Source organism: Macaca fascicularis, chromosome 18 (assembly GCF_037993035.2).
Source record: "Macaca fascicularis isolate 582-1 chromosome 18, T2T-MFA8v1.1".
Classification (NCBI taxonomy): domain Eukaryota; kingdom Metazoa; phylum Chordata; class Mammalia; order Primates; family Cercopithecidae; genus Macaca; species Macaca fascicularis.
In genome coordinates, this window is record NC_088392.1 from 63,740,038 (window position 1) to 63,762,126 (window position 22,089).

The 22,089-nt window shown below is 34.7% G+C and overlaps 1 protein-coding gene across 6 annotated transcripts in view; it reads left to right on the forward strand.

Moving 5' to 3' along the window:
* SS18 (SS18 subunit of BAF chromatin remodeling complex) overlaps positions 1-21,511 on the forward strand; it is a 72,251-nt gene extending 50,740 nt beyond the window's left edge. For 3 of the 6 annotated variants that reach the window (XM_065533975.1, XM_015439777.3, XM_015439776.3), the window contains exons 8-11: positions 2,099-2,191; positions 2,895-3,017; positions 5,552-5,685; positions 19,378-21,511. In XM_065533975.1, the coding sequence (XP_065390047.1) occupies positions 2,099-2,191; positions 2,895-3,017; positions 5,552-5,685; positions 19,378-19,404 (377 nt within the window). In that variant the 3' untranslated portion in view covers positions 19,405-21,511. The remainder of the gene's footprint in view (positions 1-2,098; positions 2,192-2,894; positions 3,018-5,551; positions 5,686-19,377) is intronic. The other 3 variants (XM_074022695.1, XM_074022696.1, XM_015439781.3) reach the window with 1 other exon arrangement.
* Positions 21,512-22,089: the final 578 nt, after the last annotated feature.

The following is a 22,089-nucleotide window of genomic DNA, read 5'->3' on the forward strand; positions in this document are numbered from 1 at the left end:
TGTAGAGATTGAGTAGAATGGGACAGGCATTTGGAAATAAGGTTTTTAGTTAGGGTTTTTTGTTTTTTGTAGAAGGTGGCTTGTGAAAAATTGGTTAGTAAGATGCACAGTACTTTAGGAAAATTTGAATAGCAATAATCCAAGCATACAAGTAGGTTTTCACAGTATAGTTTCATCCATTTTTCTGTATGCTTGGAAATTTTGTAATACAATGTAGAAGAAAAAAGTAATTCAAAAATACATTACAAAATGGTATGGGTTGTTAGGATTTGCCAAAAGCCTTGTTCACATATATGATCCTTTGATGTAAATATAAATTACTGAACAGAGAAACTAAGAAACTTAAAGCTAAAGTACTAGCAGACATTGACTAGCAGCCCATGTAAGCTAGCAAGAAGGTATAATTTAGGATATTTGAAAAAAATCTCGCCTGTCATTTTTTATTAATACATAAAGCATAAAGGTACATTTGTACTTAAGGACGTTGGTTTTTGTTTTGTTTTGTTTTTCTTTTCATATGTAAACATGGTATTAAGATTTTTTTAAAATTAAAAACTTTAGTAAGGTTGTAAGCTATACATATTTTAAAGATGTGAAATCTTTGTTAAATTATATGTATTGAGAAGTTGGCTGAAAATAAATGATTGTTTCTATGTTTTTAAATTTTAATTACATTTTAAAGAGTTAAACTTGACATTGTTATTTTGATCCTGGCTGTCTCTTGAAATGTGAAATTTGTTTTGTTATAGTATAACCTTTCTGTTCAAAATATACTGGTTTGTTATTTTGTGAATATCAAAACGTTAAGGTTACTTTCTTTCATTTTATTAGTGGATTTTAATTTGAAGGGTATCATTTTTGCATAGGTGTGTATTACTTTATATCTGACATTTACATAGAGTATTCTATTTATATCGACAATTAATATTTGTAAACAACATTGGCTCTTTTCTCTCATGTCCGGATATTTATGTTAGTAAATATATAGATTAGGAATTGGCAAACTTTTTCTGTAAAGGGCCAGATAATAAATACTTTAGTCTTTGTGGGCCATATGGTCTTGGTCTCAACTACTGAACTCTTATTGTAGCATGAAAGCAGCTGTGGACAATACTGAAATGAATGGGCATGACTGTATTCCAATAAAATTTTATTTACAAAAACATGCCACTGGCCATATTAAGACTGTAGGCCATAGTTTGCCAACCCTTCATGTAGCTATTTATGAGGTGGCTTGGGAACATTAGAATACTAGAGCACTGAATAATGTTTATTTGTAATTTTTATTCCTGTGTCCTTAATTAGGCATTTTTGTAAAATTGAGTTTAGATTTTAGATAACTAAAAGGTTATTTCCTACATTTTCTTAGTGAAACTTAAAAAGAGAGTGAGACTATTATTTTTCACTAGAGTCCAATTATCTCGAAGGTAAAATTTATTGTGCTTTAAAACTGAAGATATACTCTCAACACAATATTAATTTTATGAAGATGTATGTTTATGATACTTGAAATATTTTCTAAAGATTTCCAAAATGGCAGCATTAAGATATATAATTTTGTATCTGAAGATACTTTGAGATACTTAAGTTTATGCAAGTAAATGTTAGAACATGAAAATTTTTCAGTTTCTTTCAGGGGAGAAACTTATGGAGCTCTTTTATATTTTGCATTGTTTTTAGCATATGCTGTGGAATTGGAGACCAGCAGAACAGGTGTTTGACAAAATATGATAATTACTTCCTTTGTTCATTCTAATTTAATTTAGGTTATTTACATGTGAAAGACCTAGATACTTTTATTCTCTTTTTTTAAAATGGGAGATAGTTTTTTTTTTTTTCCCTCAATGAGGATTATCAGATTTAAAACAATAAGTGTAATGTTTCTAAAACTACTGCTTTTTGCTTTTAAAAAAATTGCACGTTATCTCAATATGAAAACAATCACATTGGTAAATCTTTGGCTAATGCAATTGAAATTATTTTTTATGTTCCATTTCTTTTCCTTTTTTTTCAATTTTATCTGAAAGTTTAAATATTTTTAGGGTTTTCACTCAGTGGCCATTAACGTTTCTTCCTGTCTCTTGTCGAATTGATGTAGGTCATAATGATTACGGTTATCAGCAACCGTCGTATCCTGAACAAGGCTACGATAGGCCTTATGAGGATTCCTCACAACATTACTACGAAGGAGGTATCTATATACCTTCACACACATACACATATATATCCCCTTCTACAGGAATGAAAATTCTTGCATAAGACAACTTCTACCCATGCAAAGCTCTTGTAGAATACTAGTTGCTGGCTGTCTTGAAAGGTGCAGGGAGCCCAAAACAATCAAAATAATTTCCTTACAAATATTTAAAATGTATAACCATGACTTGCCATTTCTAACATTAATAAAAAGACTAAAACATTAAAGATAATTTTTTCCTCAGTGGAAATTTTCTATTTGAACATAAATCCATCCAACTTTTTTTTCTCGTGTGTGTTTACATATGTATAATTTTACATATAAGTATAGTGCCTTTAGGAAACAGCTTGCTGATCTCGTGTAGCTAGTGTGTGCTCTTGTAGCTGTCTTTAATTTTGTCTTTTTTATTTTATTTAGCATAGTCATGATCTTATGACTGTGATGTTCCAGTAAATGTAATGCTCGTATGGCAGAGACGCTGAAAATGCTGCAGTTCAACCTTGCAAAATTGGCTTTAACTGCAGTTTGTTTGGCCGAAATCCTTCTGTTTGGTTTGAGTTTTTTCTTTGTTTTGTTAACTTCTAAAAATCAATATGGCATTTCATTTTGTTCTTGTGTTGTTGGCTATGCATCTTAGAGGGAAAAAAGTTACTTAAGCAGACTTCTCAGTTTTTTTTCCTCTTCTCCAATTATCCTGTAGGAAATTCACAGTATGGCCAACAGCAAGATGCATACCAGGGACCACCTCCACAACAGGGATATCCACCCCAGCAGCAGCAGTACCCAGGGCAGCAAGGTTACCCAGGACAGCAGCAGGGCTACGGTAAAGCTTTGTACAGTTTATTTTTATCACGAAAACAATGTGGTGCTGATTGTTTTAAAATATGGAAGTGGATGTTTAATACTTATTTTTCCAAGAATTATCACTTGAAAATTCAGTTTTAGCCTAGTCTACTATTAAAATGTTGGTTTAAAATGTTGCTCTTAGATAAGCTAGTAATCCATTTAAAAAGAACTACAAATTGGAGATGGTTCATTGACTAAAGGTAAAGGTAAGGTGTGGAGTCATTTAAAAGACATGAAAAATGAATTATCAGACTATTTGTCATGCCTAGCCTTGTGTGTGCTTGGAAAACTGATGATTGGATAATTATTGACCGTATGTATATAATCTGCTTAGCAAATTTATTTTTAAAAACTAATGGCCAATACAGTTTTTTTTAAGATATACTGATTTTTTTTTTTTTTTTGAGTAAAAATGAGATCTATTCAGAATGCATAATGAAAATGTTTTTGACATTCCCTAGTTAAATAGCAATATACATATCCATCGGGATGAATTATTGCAGCTATGTATCATACAGAATTTGGGGGAAGTGTAGCAATATTTTCCTATTATATACTCACTTACAATACCTACTACCTGGATATCTGACTAACTTAGGGAGTGGGGAATGATGAGGACCTAATATTTCAGTCTTAACTCTCAGGCTACTATAACCATTTTAGATATAACTCTTTTTAAAGGAAAGTAGCTGCTTACGAATACTGAATCCACCTCTTCCTAACCAGGGTCTCTTTTTCACATAGGTAATATCTTATTATTTTTAGTCATTGACTTAAGCTCTGCCATTGCTGTGGACATCTCTGTCTACCTGTGATAGCAAATCTTAGAAATAAGGTCAGACTGAAATTCTCTTGCCCCCTCAGCGTGTATGTTGAAACTCAGTCAGATATTGGGAGTCAGGTATTTTTCTAAAAATGTTAAATTCTGATTTCCAAATTCTAGATGTGACTTTAGAAATATTCCATGGGTTTTTTTCTTTCATAAAGGAACTTTCTTGCCCTTCCCAAACGGTCTTTTCATTTTGTGACTACTTAGTATTTATACTTTGAATAAATACAGTATTCTGGTTTGATTGCATTTGCATGAAAACAGATGTAATACAGCTAAATCAGGTCAATTCGTTGACTTAAGAGAAATACCTTCCAAATATCTTCAATGGTAAGAGAGGGTGAAAGAAAGCTTAATTTTTGTTAAAGTATGTTATAGTTAAATGCTATTTTGTTAGACATCAGGAATCCTAAGAGAAATTTCTATTTTGTTTATCTATAGGCTTGTATTGTCAAAAAAACCTTTATTTCCACTAGAGATAAAGTTTTAATAAGTGAATATATAATAAATAAAAGATTGATATAATTTATTTAAGCTTGAAAACTTGTTCTCTTTTGACACTTTTCTCTGAAATCAGTGTTTTTATGGCAGGTTTTGAATGGCTATGATAGAAAACATTTAAGTGTCAAAGCTTTTCAGCTTATGGTTTGGTTTGTTTTGTTTTGTTTTTTTCCGACGGAATTGCACTCTTGTTGCATAGGCTGGAGTGCAGTGTTGCGATCTTGGCTCACTGCAACCTCTGCTTCCCAGGTTCAAGCGATTCTCCTGTCAGCCTCCTGAGTAGCTGGGATTACAGTCATGTGCCACCACACCCAGCTAATTTTTGTACTTTTAGTAGAGACGGGGTTTATTATATTGGTCAACCTGGTCTCAAACTCCTGACCTCAGGTGATCCGCCCACCTCAGCCTCCCAGAGTGCTGGGATTACAAGCGTAAGCCACTATATCCAGCCCAGCTTATGCTTTTTGAAGCATTCCTTACAATGGAAAGTAGTAGAGTTTATAAAACAGACATAATTGTTTAGCAAACCAAATCAGTCCCTTGCCATCTCTGGAATTTGTAATCATTTTTATGGATAAAGTAGTAAAGGTGATTAATTCTCAGTGTAACTTTTGAATCAAGTTTTTTCACATGTAACCTGTGGGTTTTCAAGTTTTTAGTTTCTGTTTTAAAATATTTTGGTAATTTGTCAATGCATAGTATAGACATATACTTTTGGTGATTGCAAATATAAATTTAGAGTCATACAGTTGTAAATATCATTTATTCCTCCACTTTATTCAGAAGTTATTTCAGTATTTTTCTTTGAATCTGCCTCTTGCTTTCTCTTTTTCCTCTTGCTCATACTGGTTAATGCTACCAGATATATTGATTAATTTTCTTATCATCATAGAATTAACCTGCTTTACAACTCCCTGAGTTTTTTTTACCCATTTTGAAATATATTTTGTAATGGCTAGGGCATAGTACAATAATTACAGTGAAGTAGCATTACAGTATTTTTACTCTTATTGTTACCATCCAGATTTATTTCAGAAAGCATTTGAGGAAATCAAGGTACCAAACTATCTTTTTTAAGTTTAGATAGAAAAATATTGTAACATCTCTCCAGTTCAAATCCTTCCCTGAGTTCCAGGGACTTAACTTGTTATGTGGGTTTTTGTTGTGTTAATTATTTGCAGGTCCTTCACAGGGTGGTCCAGGTCCTCAGTATCCTAACTACCCACAGGGACAAGGTCAGCAGTATGGAGGATATAGACCAACACAGCCTGGACCACCACAGCCACCCCAGCAGAGGCCTTATGGATACGACCAGGTAAGTAGTTTGAACGGCTACAGAATTGCCACATTGTTTGTTCACTCTTGATTAGGTGAACTTTTTTTTTTTTTTTTTTTTTTTTTTGAGACAGAGTCTCGCTCTGTCGCCCAGGCTGGAGTGCAGTGGCACAATCTCGGCTCACTGCAAGCTCCGCCTCCCGGGTTCACGCCATTCTCCTGCCTCAGCCTTCCGAGTAGCTGGGACTACAGGCGCACACCACCAAGCCTGGCTAATTTTTTGTCTTTTCAGTAGAGACGGGGTTTCACCATGTTAGCCAGGATGGTCTCGAGCTCCTGACCTCATGATCCGCCCGCCTCAGCCTCCCAAAGTGCTGGGATTACAGACGTGAGCCACCGTGCCCGGCCAAGTTTTTTTTTTTAAATTTAACTTGAAGCCTCATGTTTCCCTCATGAGGGAATGTTTATGGTACATTTGTTAAAAAGTATGTCACTTTTGAGTCTCATACTATTTAATAACACAGTTGATCATAGTTACTCTGTCATATAAAACATGGCCGTAACATAAGACAACTACATATATCTTCTCTCTCTCTCTCTGTCTCTCTGGTCTTTACCCTCAGGCATACTTTGTTTACTGAGGTAAAATATATATACAGAGTTTATCATATTTACCATTTTTGAGTGTACATACAGTTCAGTGTTAATTCATTTATTTCCCACTCCTTGATCCCTTCTCATCCCTTTTCTTCCCAACCTCTGGTAACCTTAGTGATTTCTATGATCCTCCCTGATGTTTATTGCTGAGACTTTGCCTTGAGCTACTGAGATGTGGAGTCCATCTGTGTTGATGCTTTCATTAGCACTCCACTTCACTCCAGCATATCCACTACACTTCCTTCACACCCGTAATATCCCATCTCTTTAAATTCAAACTTTCCGCCCTCTGTTGCCTCCTTCCACACACATAACTATTGTTTCAACTGTTATTTCTCCTCTACTTGTCATTCTACTTTCAGATATTTAGAAGTGTATCTCATCCTATGATGACTGATTCCCTTGAACCCAGTGTTCATTTAAGTTTCTTCTTTTTGTCATTAAACTCCTCAGACTTGTACCACAGTCATTGTTTTATGAATGTACTTATATATTCTCTGAATTATTATGGAAATGATTTATTATGGCAATTCCTTTAGGCTGGTTTCAGGTTTGTGCTTTTCAGTGAAGGTGGTCTGGTTTGTTCACCACTTAAACTATCTAAAATAGGTTATTTTTTAACATGGAACTGTCTTTAATATGCAGTTTAGGCTTTCAGGGCCAACGTGGGTATCTGGTTTGAGGAAAAACTCAGATGCAGTGGTAACTAGAATTTGAGGCGTGAGCAGTTCGTTTATCAACCCTCTCTCACGCCTGCAACCCTCTTGTATTGGCACTTCTTATTTAAGACAAGGGAGATACAAAAAGCAAGAATAGATAAGTAATATTTTTCCAAAATATACTCGAACAAAACATAAGGATCAGTTGGAGGTTTTATTAAGTTTTAGAAGTGAAATAAGTTGTGGCTAGTGAGTATTTAAAGGCAGGATTCCTGAGCAGAACAAATTTAGGCTTATTCTAATCTACAGCTGAACTTTTTAAAAAGTGAGATTCTGATCATGTATTCCGTCATTCAACAAAAATTTATTCTCCACGTGTTTGATACTGTAGTAGGTCCTGCAGAGGTAAAATAGTCAGCTATCTTGGTCTTCCTTGACCTCACTTTAGCTATTGGCACATTTTCCTTTTTCATTTTTAAATGGTCTTCTTTAGCTTCTATATTTCTGAACCATTTTGTTCCTCTTGCGTTTACATTGGTTCATTCTTTTTTTTTTTTATTGGTTTTCCTTTTTTTTTTTTTTTTACCCTAATACCAGTTCTTGACTCTGTTTTTTTTTTCTAGCCTCTGAATCATCCTGCCCTCTATTTTCAGTATTAGCTCTTACCTCTCAACCCAGTTTCAGCTCCTTTTTATCCAAATGTACAGAACATCTCTTGTCTTTGGATTCCCTCAGCTTTAGCATGTTGTAGACTAAACTCACCATTTTCCTTTCTAAGTCAATGTATTTCCAAATCTCCTAAACTTAAAGCCGTTCATTAAGCAAATGTTTATTGAGCAACCATTGTATGCCAAGTGCCATGTGAAGATTGGGAACATATTGGGAAATAAGATAGACATGGACTCAGCCTTTATGAACTTAAGTCTAGATGGCTACAGGCAGGTAAACATATGATATGATATAGTGTGATAAATACTTAGATAAGAGAAGCTAAGATTTATGTGGAAGGAGCTTCTAACTCAGATCTTGAGAAATATTCCTTGGGAAATATTATATTTAAGTGTGAAGTACCAAGGAAGAGCCAATGAAGCTAATGAAGATTCTGAAACCCAATACTAACATAATTATAATTGTAGTTTAGGCAGATTACTCTTATAGCAATATGCAAGATAAAAGGGGAGAAATTAAAAGGGTGGAAATTGCTACGATACTTCCCCATCGGTCCTCCCTATCCCAATAAACAGTGGCTCCATTCTTCCTGTTCCTCAGGTTAAAAACCTACAGTCCTCTTTGATGCCCCTCTTTGCAAAGCAAACATCTAGTCAATTAGCAAATCTCCTCACCTCTTCCTTCAAAATATATCCAATATCTAGCCATTTTTCACAGTCTCCTTTCACCCAACTGAAAGTCACAACTAGCACTCATCTGGACTGTTGCAATATATCCTTCTTTTTGGTTTTCTTGATTTTATCCTGCCTCCTCTACAAGATACTCTGCACATGGAGCCCAGAGTAATGTTTTAAAGACATTAGTCAACTCTGTGCTTACAACCCTGTGATGTTTTAAGTAAAAGCCATATGATATACTGGCCTACAAGGCCGTATAGGACTTGTGTTCCTACCTCCTATGCTACCCTCCTCGTGCCTGCCTATTTATGTCCCAACTACTTGCTGCCCTAATTCACTCTGCTTCAGTCACACTGGCCTATTTGCTGTTTCTTATATGCATCAAGTGAGTTTCTACCTGAGAACCTTTGTATTTGCTACCCCCTCTTCTGCCTGAATGCCTGCAGTGCCTCCAACCTCACTTTATTAAAATCTCTGCTTAAATGTCACCATATCATCTCAGAGAGTCCTTCACTGACCACCTAACACAGTAGCACCCTCCATTGCATCACTCTTTTTCCCCACCCTTTTCATAGTTTTTTGAACAGCTTAATTGAAATATAATTTACATACCATTAAACTACATGTAATAAAAGTATACAGATCTTTTGTGACATGTTTATACACACTTGTGAACCCATCAGCAGAATCGAAATAATGGAGTATCTATCATGCCCAAAAGTTTTCCCTGTGCCCCTTTGAAATCCCTCCACTTGCATCCCCTTTCCAGACCATGTCACTGACCTTTTAATTAAACTGTGGATTAGTTTACATTTTCCAAAATTGTATAGAAATTGAATAATACAGTATGTTCTCTTTTTTATCTGGCTTCTTTTACTCAGCGTAATTGTTTTGATACTTATGTTGTTTGTGCCAATAATTGTTTATTACTAAGCAGTGTTCCATTATATGACTATTTGTTTGTCCATTGAGTTGGGACATTTGGGTTTACAGACAAAGTACTATGTTTATCCTTTGATCTACAGATGGGACATTTGGCTTTACAGACACAGTACTATGAACGTTCATGGACAAGTCCCTGGGGACATTTTTCTTGGGTAAATACCTAGGAGTGGAATGGTTGGATCATATGATAGGTATATATTTAATTCAGCAAATTACAAGAATGTTTTCCAAAGTAGTGTACCATTGTACATTCCTACCATTTTACATTCCTACCAGCAGTATATGATTTCTCCCATATTCTTCCTAACTCATTACCAATATGTAGTATGAATCAGTCTTTTAAATTTTATTTATTCTAATAAGTGTGTTATAACACCTCATGACTTTGAGTATCCCCAAGGACCAATGATGTTTACCATCTTCTCTCCCTTATTTGCCATCTATATTTCTTCTTTTCAGGAGTGTCTGTTTAAATCTTTTGCTCATTTTTAAATTGGAGATTCTTTTTTGTTTTATTGTTGAGTGTTAAGAGGTCTTTGTATATCCTAGATACAAGTCCTTAATCAGGTATCATTTGCACATATTTTCATCCTGTCTGTTTTTTCATTCTGTAAATAGTGTCTTTCAAAGACAGGAGAATCTAAATTTTGATGAAGTTTAGTTTATCAGTTTTTTTCTCTTAATGGATTATGTTTTTGGGATCATATGTGTAAGAAATCTTTACCTAACTGAGGGTCACAAAGATTTTCTCCTGTACTTTCTTCTAGAAGTTATATAATTTTAGAGTTTACATTTAAGTGTATGATTCATTTTGAGTTAATTTTTATGTATGCTGTGAAGTACGAAATAAAGTTTGCATGGCTTTTTTTCTTTCTGATGCATGTCTATTTTTCTCAGCGTCGTTTGTTGAAAAGACTATCTTTTCTTTTTTTAGACAGTCTCGCTCTGTCACCACCAAGCTGGTGTGCAGTGACGCGATCTCAGCTCACTGCAGCCACTGCCTGTCAGGTTCAAGTGATTCTCCTGCCTCAGCCTCCCAAGTAGCTAGGACTACAAGCGTGCACCACCACGCCCAGCTACTTTTATTTATTTATTTATTTATTTATTTGTATTTGTATTTTTAGTTGAGACGTGGTTTCACCTTGTTGGCCAGGATGGTCTTGATCTGCTGACCTTATGATCCGCCCGCCTCGGCCTCCCAGAGTGCTGAGATTACAGGCGTTAGCCACCATGCCCAGCCAAAAAGACTATCTTTTATCTACTGAATTGTCGTTTTACCTTTGCAGAAAATCAGTTGTCCATAAACATGTGTCTGTTTCTGAACTCTATTCTGTTCCATTGATCTGTTTATGTATCTTTATGCCAGCACCACACCGTCTTCATTTCTATAGTTTTATAAGTTTTATAATAAGTTTTATAATTAGGTAGTATTAGTTTTTGAACTTTTTTTTTTATACAAAGTTGTTTGGCACTGTAGGTTCTTTGGATTTCCATGTAAATTTTAGAATCAGCTTGTCAGTTTGTACATAAAAGCTGACTAGGAGTTTGATTGGAATTGCCATGAATTTATAGATTAATTTGGGGAGAATTGACAGTATTATTTAGTCTTCCAACCTATGAACGTGGCCTGTGTCCCTTAAAATTTTAACAGTGTCATATAATTTTCAGTATATAGGTCTTAACATTTATTTTCTAAGTATTTTATGTGTTTTGATGCTATTGTAAATTTTTTAAAATTTTAATTTCCAGTTATTAGTTGCTAGTCCATACAAATGCCAGCTTATTTTTGTGTATTGATATTTTATCAAAACTATAACTTTACTAAAATCACACATCTAGTAGTGTTTTTGCAGATTTCATTGAATATTCAAACATAGAAATCATGTTGTCTGCAAATAAAGAAAATCTTCTTCCTTTTCAATCTGAATACTCCCCCATGTTCCTTCCCCACCCTCCTGCTTGCCTCAGCCAGAGACTCCAATACCATGTTAAATAAAAATGGTGAAAGTAGACATCTTTTGTCTTGTTCCTGATCTTAGGGGGAAAGTTGTCAGTTTTTCATCCTTATATAAGATATTAATGTAGGGTTTTTTGTAGCTGTCCTTTATTAGGTGTTATATTTCTAGTTTGCTGAGAATTTTTATTGAGAATAAATGTTGAATTTTGTCACATGATTTTTCCTTATCTATTGAGGGAATTATGGTTTTCCTTTTTTAGTTTGCTAATTTTTGAATTATATTGTTTGAGTGTCAAATGTAAACCAACTTTGCATACCATTTGGTCATGATAAAATCCATTTGGTCATGATGTATATTCTTTTTATATGTTGGGTTGATCAGCTAAAATTTTGTTAAGAATTTCTGCATCTGCATCTCTTGAGTCCAGGAGTTCAAGACCAGTCTGGGCAACAAAGTGAGACCTCACCTGTATAAAAATCTAGCCAGTCATGGTGACATGTGCCTGTAGTCCCAGTCAGATGCATCCTGACCTAACAGTGGTTCAACTTACGGGTTTTTTTTGACTTCACAATGCTGTGAAAAGTGATGTACATTTAGTAGAAGCTCTACTTCTAGTAACCATACAATCATTCAGTGCAGTGTTTAATAAATTACATGATGTATGCAACTTACAGTGGGTTAATTGTGACATAACCCCATGGTAAGTCAAGGAACATCTGTATTTTCATGACAAATTTTGGAATCTGGTTTTCTTTTCTTGTAACATCTTTGTCTGGTTTTGTTATTGATGTAGCACTGGTTTCATAGAGTGAGTTGGAAAGAATTTCCTCCCCTCAATTTTCTGGAAAGATCTGCAGAAAATTGGTATTATTTTTTCTAAAATGTTTGCTGCAAGTTACCAGTGAAGCCATCTGGGTTTGTAGTTTTTTTTGTGAGAAATTTTTAAATTATAAATTTAATTCATGAAATATAGGGGGTATTCAGGTTATCTGGTTTTTTCTTGAGTAAATGTTTTGTGTATTTTTCATAGGAGATGTCCATTTTATCTGTGTTGTTGAATAATTTATCATCACTTAATATCTCTATATAGTGATATTACCTTTCTCATTTCTGATATTAATAATGTGTTTTCTCTCTTTATCCTCATTTATCTGGCTAGTTTTAATCTACCTATTGATTTTTCTCAAAAAACAGCTTTTGATTTTATTGATTGCCTTTTGCCCATTTGCTTTTCTGTTTCTTTGATTTCTGCCCAGAATTTTATTATTTGTTTTTTTTTTCCTGCTTGCTTGGATTTTATTTGTTCTTCTTTTTCCAGTTTAACTTTGAAGTTGTAGTCCCGTTGATTTAAGAACTGTCTTTCTTTCTGATATAGATGTTTAGTTCTAAGTACTCTTAAACTGTATCCGATTCTGTTATTTTTAATCAGTTCAAAATACATCCTGGTTTCACTTTTTATTTCTTTTTTGACCCACGACACATCAGAGGTGTGCGATTTTATTTTCAAATATTTGGAGATTTTCAAATCTTTCTGATGAATTTACTCCTTTACCGTTGTCAAATAACTGTCTTTATCCCTGCTAATATTTTTTGCTCTGAAATCTAGTTTGTCCAATATCAATACTGCAATACCACTTTTCTTTTGATTAGTATTAGAATAATATATTTTTCATCCTTTTAACATTTGTGTTTTTATATTTGAATTATATTTCAAGTAGACAGCATATGTAGTCAGTTGGATCTTGCTTTTTTTAAAATCCAATCTGACGATTGCTGCCTTTAAATTGGGATTTTTGACATGTTTAGTGTGATTATGTATATGGTTAAGTATATCATCTTTATTTTTTCTATTTGTCCCATCTGGTTTTTGTTCTCTCTTTCCTCTTTTTCTGCCTTCCTTTGATTTTTCTCATGTTTTTAACAAAAACAGCTTTATTGATACATAATTCACATGTCATACAAGTCACCATTCTAAAGTATACCATTCAGTGGTTTCTAAGCATATTCAAAAAGGTAGACTGGGGTTGGTGGCTCCTGCCTATAATTATAGCACTATGGGAAGCTGAGGCAGGAAGATTGCTTGAGCCCAGGAGTTCAAGACCAACCTGGGCAACAAAGCGAGACCCCACCTCTACAAAAAACTAGCTAGGCACGATGGCATGTGCCTGTAGTCTCAGCTCTTCAGGAGGCTGAGGCAGGGGGTTGAACCCAGGGGGTTGAGATTGCAGTGAGTTGTGATTGTGTCACTGTACTCCAGCCTGAGTGACAGAGCTAATAATCCTGTCTCAAAAAAAAGTGCAACCATCACCACCCTCTAATTTTAAAACATTTTCACCAACCTGATAAACCTGTTAGCAGTCACTCCTCATTCCCCTTGAACTACTCAGCCTTAAATACTTAAATATTCAGTCTGTAATTTCGTTTTCAAATATTTGGAGATTTTCCAGCAACAGTAGTTTACTTTCTGTCTCTATGGATTTGCCTATTCTGTACATTTGAGATAAATGGAATCATACAGTATGTGGAGTTTTGTGACTGGTGGTTTTTTTTTTTTTTTTACTTAATATTTTCGAGATTCATCTATGTAGCGTGTCTCAGTGTCTTCAAGTGATAGTATGCCTATATATAGTGCAAGAACCATAAGATATTCTGCTTTTCTTCTTGATCTTTATGTTACTGTTACAAATTTTACTTCTGTATATGCTATAAATACCACAGTATATTGAATTTATTTTTGTCTAAGAAAAATCATTTAGAGATACTTAACTAGTAAGGGAAAAAAATTTAAAATTTACCCATGTAGTTACCATTTTTGGTGCTCTTTATTATTTATGTGTAGATTCATATTTCTTTCTGGTATCATTTTTGTTTGCCTGAAGGACTTTAACATTTCTTAAAATGCAGGTGTACTGGTAATAATCAGCTTTTGTATGTCTGAAAAAAAATGTTTATTTCGCCTTCATTTTTGAAACATTTTCTCTGGGTGTAGAATTCTAGGTGGACAGTTTGTTTTGGTTTTCTTTCCATACTTTAAAGATGCTCCACTCCTTTCTTCCTTTCCATACTTTAAAGATGTTCCACTCTTTTCTTCTTTACATTGTTTCCAAGGAGACATTTGCTGTCATTTATCTTTGTTCTTTTGTAGTTAATATGTCTTTTTTCTCTTTTTTTAAGATTTTCCCTTTATCAAATTGTTTGATTGAAGAAATTTCTCTCTTGCACAAATTGTTTTGAGCAATTTGGTGAGAGCATGCCTTGGTGTCGATTTCTTCGTGTTTCTTATGCTTGGAGTTTGTTGAGTGTTAACCTCAGACTTTGTCGTTTTCATCTCTAGAAGTTTGGTTTAGGTCTTTTTAATATCTTCCGTGTCTCTCCTTAATTGTTTTGAACATATGGAATACAAGTATAATTCTTATAATATCCTCTTCTGCCAACTCTAATAATCTGTGTCATTTTAGGGTCAGTTTTAATCAGGTTTTTTTTCTCTCCTCCTTTGTGTGATAATCTTTGATTGGATTCTAGACATTGTGAATTTTATGTTGTTGGGTTATGAAGATATTTGTATGCCTAGAAATATTATTAAGTTTTGCTTTGGGATTCAGTTTAGTAAGTTACAAACAGTTTGAACTTTCTGAAATTGCTTTTAAGATATTTTAGGCAGGATAAAGAGCAGTGTTTAGTCCTGGGCTAAATATTCATCACTGGTAAGGTAAGAGCCTTTTGGGTATTTTGCCCAATGCCCTTTCGATTGTAAGGCTTTTTACTCTGGCAGATGGGAATAAGCACTGTTTCTGTTCCTATGTGACAAACAAGTATTGTTTCCCCTAATCCTTTTGGGTGTTTCTTGCCTCAGCCTTGGGTATTTTCCTCACACATTTGCATATCTGTACTATGCTGAATAGGAGGAGGGTTCCTCTGCAGATCTCCAGAGTTGTCTCTTTAGGCAGATCTTTCTTCTAGGGTACTGTGTCCTGTTAACTCTAGCTACCTTTTTCTCTCCAGACTCTAAGCCTTATCGCCTTAAGTCAGAACATCTGGCAGACTTAGCCTCAGTTCCCCTTCATGTACTGCAGACTGGAAACTCTGAAGGCAGTTAGCTGTGGTAATCAGAGGGCTGGCCTCGTTTGTTTACCATGTCTGAGGGATCATTGTCCTTTGTTGGCTCTGTCCTGTGTGTCCTGAATATGATTATCATAGGCTTTGTGTAGTTTTTTTTTTTAATATTGTTTCAGGCTGCCAAATAAATCCATCTTGAATAGAAATGCGCATTAATTTTTCAACATTTCTCTTCATTTGACAGATTGTTACTGTTTATTGTCATATTCTTTCCCTAGAATGTAACCTCTTTAAAAGCATCGCTTTGTCTGTTTTTATTTCTGTTGAGTCTCTGTCACCTAGTAGAGCACAGCACATAATCAATAAATATTGGTGAATAAAGTATAAACCACTGAGTAAATAAGGCCATTACTTTCTAGATTTGAATGCATGATCACAAGACCAGAGATAAGAGGAAACCCCTAAAATGTATTGTGAAGGAATAATGTTAAGATTTTAAACTGATTAGATAAATAGAATGAAGGAAAGAAATGTAAAGATGTTGGTATTGCTCAGGTTTCTACCTTAGGGACTTTTCTCATTCAATATACTCTGCCTAGGCATTCTCATTTATTCACAAGGTCTCAGTTCACCGTGCTGTTGACTCCCAAATCTCTATTTATAGTCTGGATCTCTCTTCTGGAAATCAGATGCCTACTCGCCAGCTCTGCTTAGATGTAACAGAAACAAAATAAATTTGTATTTTTTTCTGACAAAACTTTTCTGTATTCTATATCAAAGAGAGGAGTATATCACCAAACTAGAATGCCAAGTGCCTATTTGATATTTAAGTGTCCCTTGTTTTCCTCCCTTTTCTGATAAATGACAAATGTTATTGATCTTCTTTTCGAAAAGCTTTTGAATCCAGCCATTTCTCTCTAACCTACTCCCTTATCTTAGTTTAGACCGTGTTCATCTCCCATCTTCATCACAGCAGGATCTTCCATACTGTCTTCTTTCCCATTAAAATTACGCTGTAGTCAGAGGAATTTTTTTAAAAATTGAAGAAGTAAAGAGAGAGAAGGTGAGGCTTAGAGTGTTCGAGTGATTTACTCAAGATGACACAACTGAGGAATGGTGAAGCTGCATGACTACTGCTGAGTGCTGAAAGCCCATGCTCTATTCACTGTGTACCACACTGCCCCCCATACTGTTAATGAGTACTTGAGTAGTTCACAGAACATTTTCATGTTTTTCTTCTTGAGTAACTTTTTAAAATAGAGATTATAATTGCCCTTGTGAGATGATAAAATTGAAACTCAAGGGAGGTTAAGCAACTTGCCCAAGGATAAGAAGCTGTTAAGTGGTGACGTTAGCACTAGGAATTGGTTTCTGGCTCCAAAACCCATACTTTTAATCCTTAATGCCACCTTCGAATTTGTTAATGGTTACAGATACACAGCTTATCTTTTTAGGCATGATTGTGATTTTGTTTGGTCCTAGCATTGTGATCAAGTATGGGCCAAATTACATACACTCTCAGTGCCTCCATTTCTTCATCTATAAAATGGAGATAATATTTACTATATAGATTATAGACGGACACAAAGCACTTACTACAATGTGTGACACATACTAAGATATTATTATCGGGGTATATTATTAGCTTCTACTCCTCATTATTGCATATTCTTTCTTCTCATTTCCCTAAGTATTCTATATTTTATCCTCTGTGCCTTTGTTTCAGCTGTTGCTTCTATTTGAATTGCCCCCTTTTCTTTTCTTTTTTCTGCTATTCAGATCTTAGTATTTTCTCAAGGCTCCCACATTCTTGGGAATATTTTTCTAATTAATTTAGGCTATGTTAGCGTTTTCCTGTCTGAACTCTCCTAAGTTTGCTAAGACTTAGAGAACTTACCTATTTTGTAATTATACTTAATTTCTGAGTCTTGTTTTCCATATTTATGATGATGATGATGAGTATTTTTTCCATAAGTGTTCACAGTTGCTTGGATATAATTTATTTGGTATACATTATTGACCTGATCTCATTCTTCAAGTAGTTCATAATATAGTTGATAAATTATAGCTTATTATGGTACAGTGGTTCTTAACCTCTCTTCTGCTTTCACATCATTTATATTTGCAACTCACTTTCATCATTAGCATCTCATTGTACACATTGACTAGGGGAGTATTTCCCTCCAGCACTGAGAGTCACTGATTTATAATTCTAAAAAGCCCTTTCTCATGTCCTCTCATGTTTGTTATGATTTAAGCATCATAACAAATGAGGTACAGGAATTAATGTAGCCATTAACAGAAGGGAAATTGTGATCCAGAGATGTATGTGTTACTCTCCCACTGCTCAGTGAAGAAACTGAGTCTAACAGAGCTTTTTTTAGACTCAAATCGGAAGTTAGCAATAGAGTTGGGACTTAAACTCAGATTTAATATTTAGACAATCTAACAATGGAATAATAAGCTCCAGTATGCTAAGCAATAAGTTTCTTATTTTAAACCTTTTATTATGTTTATTTTACACACATACAATAGAGTAGTATAGTGAACCTCTGTGTACCCATCACCCAACTTCATCAGTTTATCAACATTTTGCCAGTGTTGTTTTATCTGCCCCCTACACTATTTTTTTCAGAGTATTTTAGAGCAAATCTTAGACATGATGTCATTTTATCCATAAATCCTTCAAGATGATCATTGACTTTAACTGAATATAACTTTGTAAAACACACTAGTGTAAAATCGCTAATCTCTCATTTTTTTTTTGAGATGGAGTCGCTTTGTTGCTCAAGCTGGAGTGCAGTGGTGCAACCTCCGCCTTCTGGGTTTATGCAGTTCTCTTGCCTCAGCCTCCCAAGTAGCTGGGATTGCAGGTGTGCACCACCACGCCCAGCTAATTTTTGTATTTTTAGTAAAGACGTATTTTTATGTCTTTTTAGTTTGTATTTTTAGTTTCACCATGTTAGTCAGGTTGGTCTTGAACTTGTGACCTCAAGTGATTCACCTGCCTTGGCCTCCCAGTGTGCTGGGATTACAGGTGTGAGCCACCATGCCCAGCCCCCAAAAATCCTTATTTCTGTTTAATTCATTATTCCATCATATCTATGGTGACATTCAACACATTGTCATGTGTATTTACTTCTGTGGAAATGTAGATTTTTAGGGTACCGTTTCTTATGGTAGAGAAGTATTTCAAGTGTAGAATGTTTTCAAGTTATATTATGACTTGGAGAGGGAGTTGTTTAGCCAAAGGAAACAGTTAACTAATTATATGCTTCCAGTGAGTCATGCTTTTTGAAAATTAGTGCTTTTATGAATATTTATTTTGAACACATTTAAGAAATTTTTAATGAAATACGTATTTCATAGTATGTCCTTTTTTTCTACCGTTCTTCTGTTTTAAAGGAAAAGATGTTGCTTCTCTTCTCTAAAAGTTAACCTGAACAGATGTATACTGGACATTGTTCACCCCCACTGACAGAATTGTGCTGCTTCATTGTGTCCTTTTTATCTATATTCCCTTTCTGTCTCATCCTGTCATCCTGAGGGTCTTCAAGTCTACCTTATTAAAAAAACAAAACAGGCAACACAAAAAAACCAACTTTCCTTGATTTTATGTCCCTGTGGCCTGTCTAAATACCTCTACTGACACTTTGTTGACCTCAAGGAAAGGCTCAAATATGTTAGTATGGATAGAAGGTTCTTTACCTTTTACCTCCCACATACTTTTCCATTTTCATATATGTATATTACGTTCCATATATTTTCATACATATATATTCCATTCCATATATATTACATCAGAGTTTAGAACTAGAACTTCTCACTCAATACCTGCTCAATTCATTCAACAAAATTCACTAAACATTTAAGTTCCCACCCTGACAAGTATTATTCTAGGCTTATTTGTTAATCCCTAGCATATTTTGGACTATGAAATTCATTTGTAATTGAATATAATATCAGAAGAAATTACAGGGTGATACGGTGTACCTAAAGATATAAAAAAATTTGTTTATTGTAGGTATAGCCGCTTTTTTGTGGTATTACAATGTTAGAAATGATTCGTTTGTAACTATTATCTAATTATATTTTTAAATTTATCTTTTAGGGACAGTATGGAAATTACCAGCAGTGAAAAAGTACTTACATTCCAATAGCCAGTATCTATTAGCAGCCATATTGTCACCTCAGCACTGTGGACACCTCCCTGTGAAGAGATCCTTCCATTCCATCTAGTTTTTGGAAAAACCTTGTGGATAAGTGGCTGTTTCATCAGTAAGCAGCCTTTGTGGTTTAGTTATAAAAAAGGCTTTAGTAGCTCAAAAATACTCTTGATTTCACATTTCTACTCTAGATGGCAACATTGGACAGAAAATGCAATGACATAACCAATTTGTAATGATTTTGGAACTGTGTTTCAAATGGACTGTTACAGACTGAAAGGTGTGAACAGCTTTGTATGTTTATGAAGGGTAAGGGAATTTATTACTTTTCCACAGATTTTTTTGTAAGGGGAAGAGGGAAATGTACACTTTTTACAGCAGCAATATTTTGTATATTATGTTTATTTCATGTGGTGAATATGCAAGGCGGTACACTACGCACTGGACAGAATCAGAAATCCTCTGTTGATGTGGACTGGAGCATGGTAGATGCTTGATTGTTTTGGTCTCAAAATGATGTGCTATATAGATAAAGGTGAGGGGAAGACAAAGCACACCATATGTCCACTGTTCTGTTCTCGTAGAGGAAATTCAAATCCCTTTTATCTATTAGATAATCAAGGGCACTGTGATACTTTTGAGTAAAAAGACATTTTTTAAAAGCCTTCCAGTTTTGTGGATTAAACCTTTTTATAAAGATCATTTATAATACTGTTTTAAAATGTGAGGCAATAAGAATTACTTTATGTTGGATCTGAGGAGGCTTTGGTAAAACAGTTTCATGTAAATGAAAGTGGTAATCCTCTTCTAAAATAGCAATAACTGAAAATGAAAGTGTTAATTTTACCTTGTTTGAGTTATCAGGGAACTTAGTAATATCAAAACATTTTATAAATGATATCAAAGAAGAGTCAACATTGATCCAGTAATTTTATTTTGTAACATTGAGGGATAATTGGTTATTGAACAGAATAGTTTAGGAGACTTTACAAACCTTTATTTCAACTTTCTTATTTGGAAATAGTATCATTTATAAAGGGACACTTTTATGTTTTTCCCTTTTCTATGTTGGTTAATATAACACAAAGAGATATTTAGGAAAATGCTTATTGATGAGGTTTATTCTATCTGTTTTTAAAGCACAGAGGTTGCATTCTAGATAACCTTTATTATTTTATTAGCATGGCATATTTTTAATCATTATTTGAGACTGTCCTTTGCCTGATTATTTTAGCTGGATTCAGGGAGATTGGTGGGGCAGGAAAGCATGCATTGAAAAATGTCTAACCACGGTTATTTAAGCATAATCTGAAAACATCTAGCCCAAAGGTAAGTTGCTATTTTCATCACAGTTGCCTATGCCCAGGGAATAAGATGTATTTTTTATAATTGAATTGGTTTTTCCCGCTTCTAACTGGAAACAAAACAGAAGGGGTGCCATAAATTTGAATAAACAGAACATACTGTTCTCAACATACTGTAATCAAAAGGAGGAATTTCAGTGGGTCTCTGTGTGTGTATGAGAGAGAGAGTGTGTGTTTGTGTGTTTCAAGGTCAGAATAGATTTTTTTTTGTGTGTGTGTGTTTTTTTTTTTTTTTTTTTTTTTGAGATGGAGTCTTGCTCTTGTTGCCCAGGCTGGAGTGCAGTGGTGCAATCTCAGCTCACTTCAGCCTCCACCTCCTGGGTTCAAGCAGTACTTCTGCCTCAGCCTCCTGAGTAGGTGGGATTACAGGCACCTGCCACCACACCCGGCAAATTTTTGTACTTTTAGTAGAGACGAGGTTTCGCCATGTCAGCCAGGCTGGTCTTGAACTCCTGACCTCTGGTGATCCGCCCACCTCGGCCTTCTGAAGTGCTGGGGTTACCGGCGTCAGCCACCGTGCCTGGCCAGAATAGGTTTTTTTCTTTCAACTTAGTCAGTAGAAAATGGACATCAAGTTTGAACAGATAAAGCATGGACAGCCTTATTGTGATTGAAATGCTTGTAGGTTCTGTGCCAATTTTCCACCACTGTGTACTTTGTTGCTATTTAAAACTGTATCAACTCTAACGGAAGAATAAATTATTTGTGATTTTAATTTTCTCATTTGTTTCTTTAAATTAGATCTCTTTGACTCTCTTGTTTTGTCTGGAGACTATGCTGTGGGTTTTTGTATAAGTTAGTCCAGTATAAGCAGACTATATTTGTATTCTAGGACTTTATCAAAATTCTCTTGCCATGCCCAAGTTAATTAGAATTAACTGTTCAGTAATCAGCATGTTGTGTAGGCTGTTTGTTACAGAATTCTTTCTCTGAAAATGAAGTCCATGAGGCTATAATCAAGATGACTGAATTAGATAAATGAGTTGAGGAGTCAGAATTGTACTGAACCCAACCTGGTGTAGATACGTTATCTCATTTGAAATAAGCTCAACTGACATTAAGAAATAATTTGTCTTGCCAACCCATCTTCTGTTGTCTTATTCTCCTTTTAATGGAAACTAAAATTGCAATTTTAATAAGCAGAATTTCCTCCAGGACTTTCTTCCTGGAGACTAGTGCATTTGCAAGGTTTAATTGTTTTATAACAGTCCTATTTCGTAAAAGTTTTTAATTGGTGGTGACAAAAATTACCTTACTCCTCTGATACCTAGTAAGAGGAATAACTTTACCAGT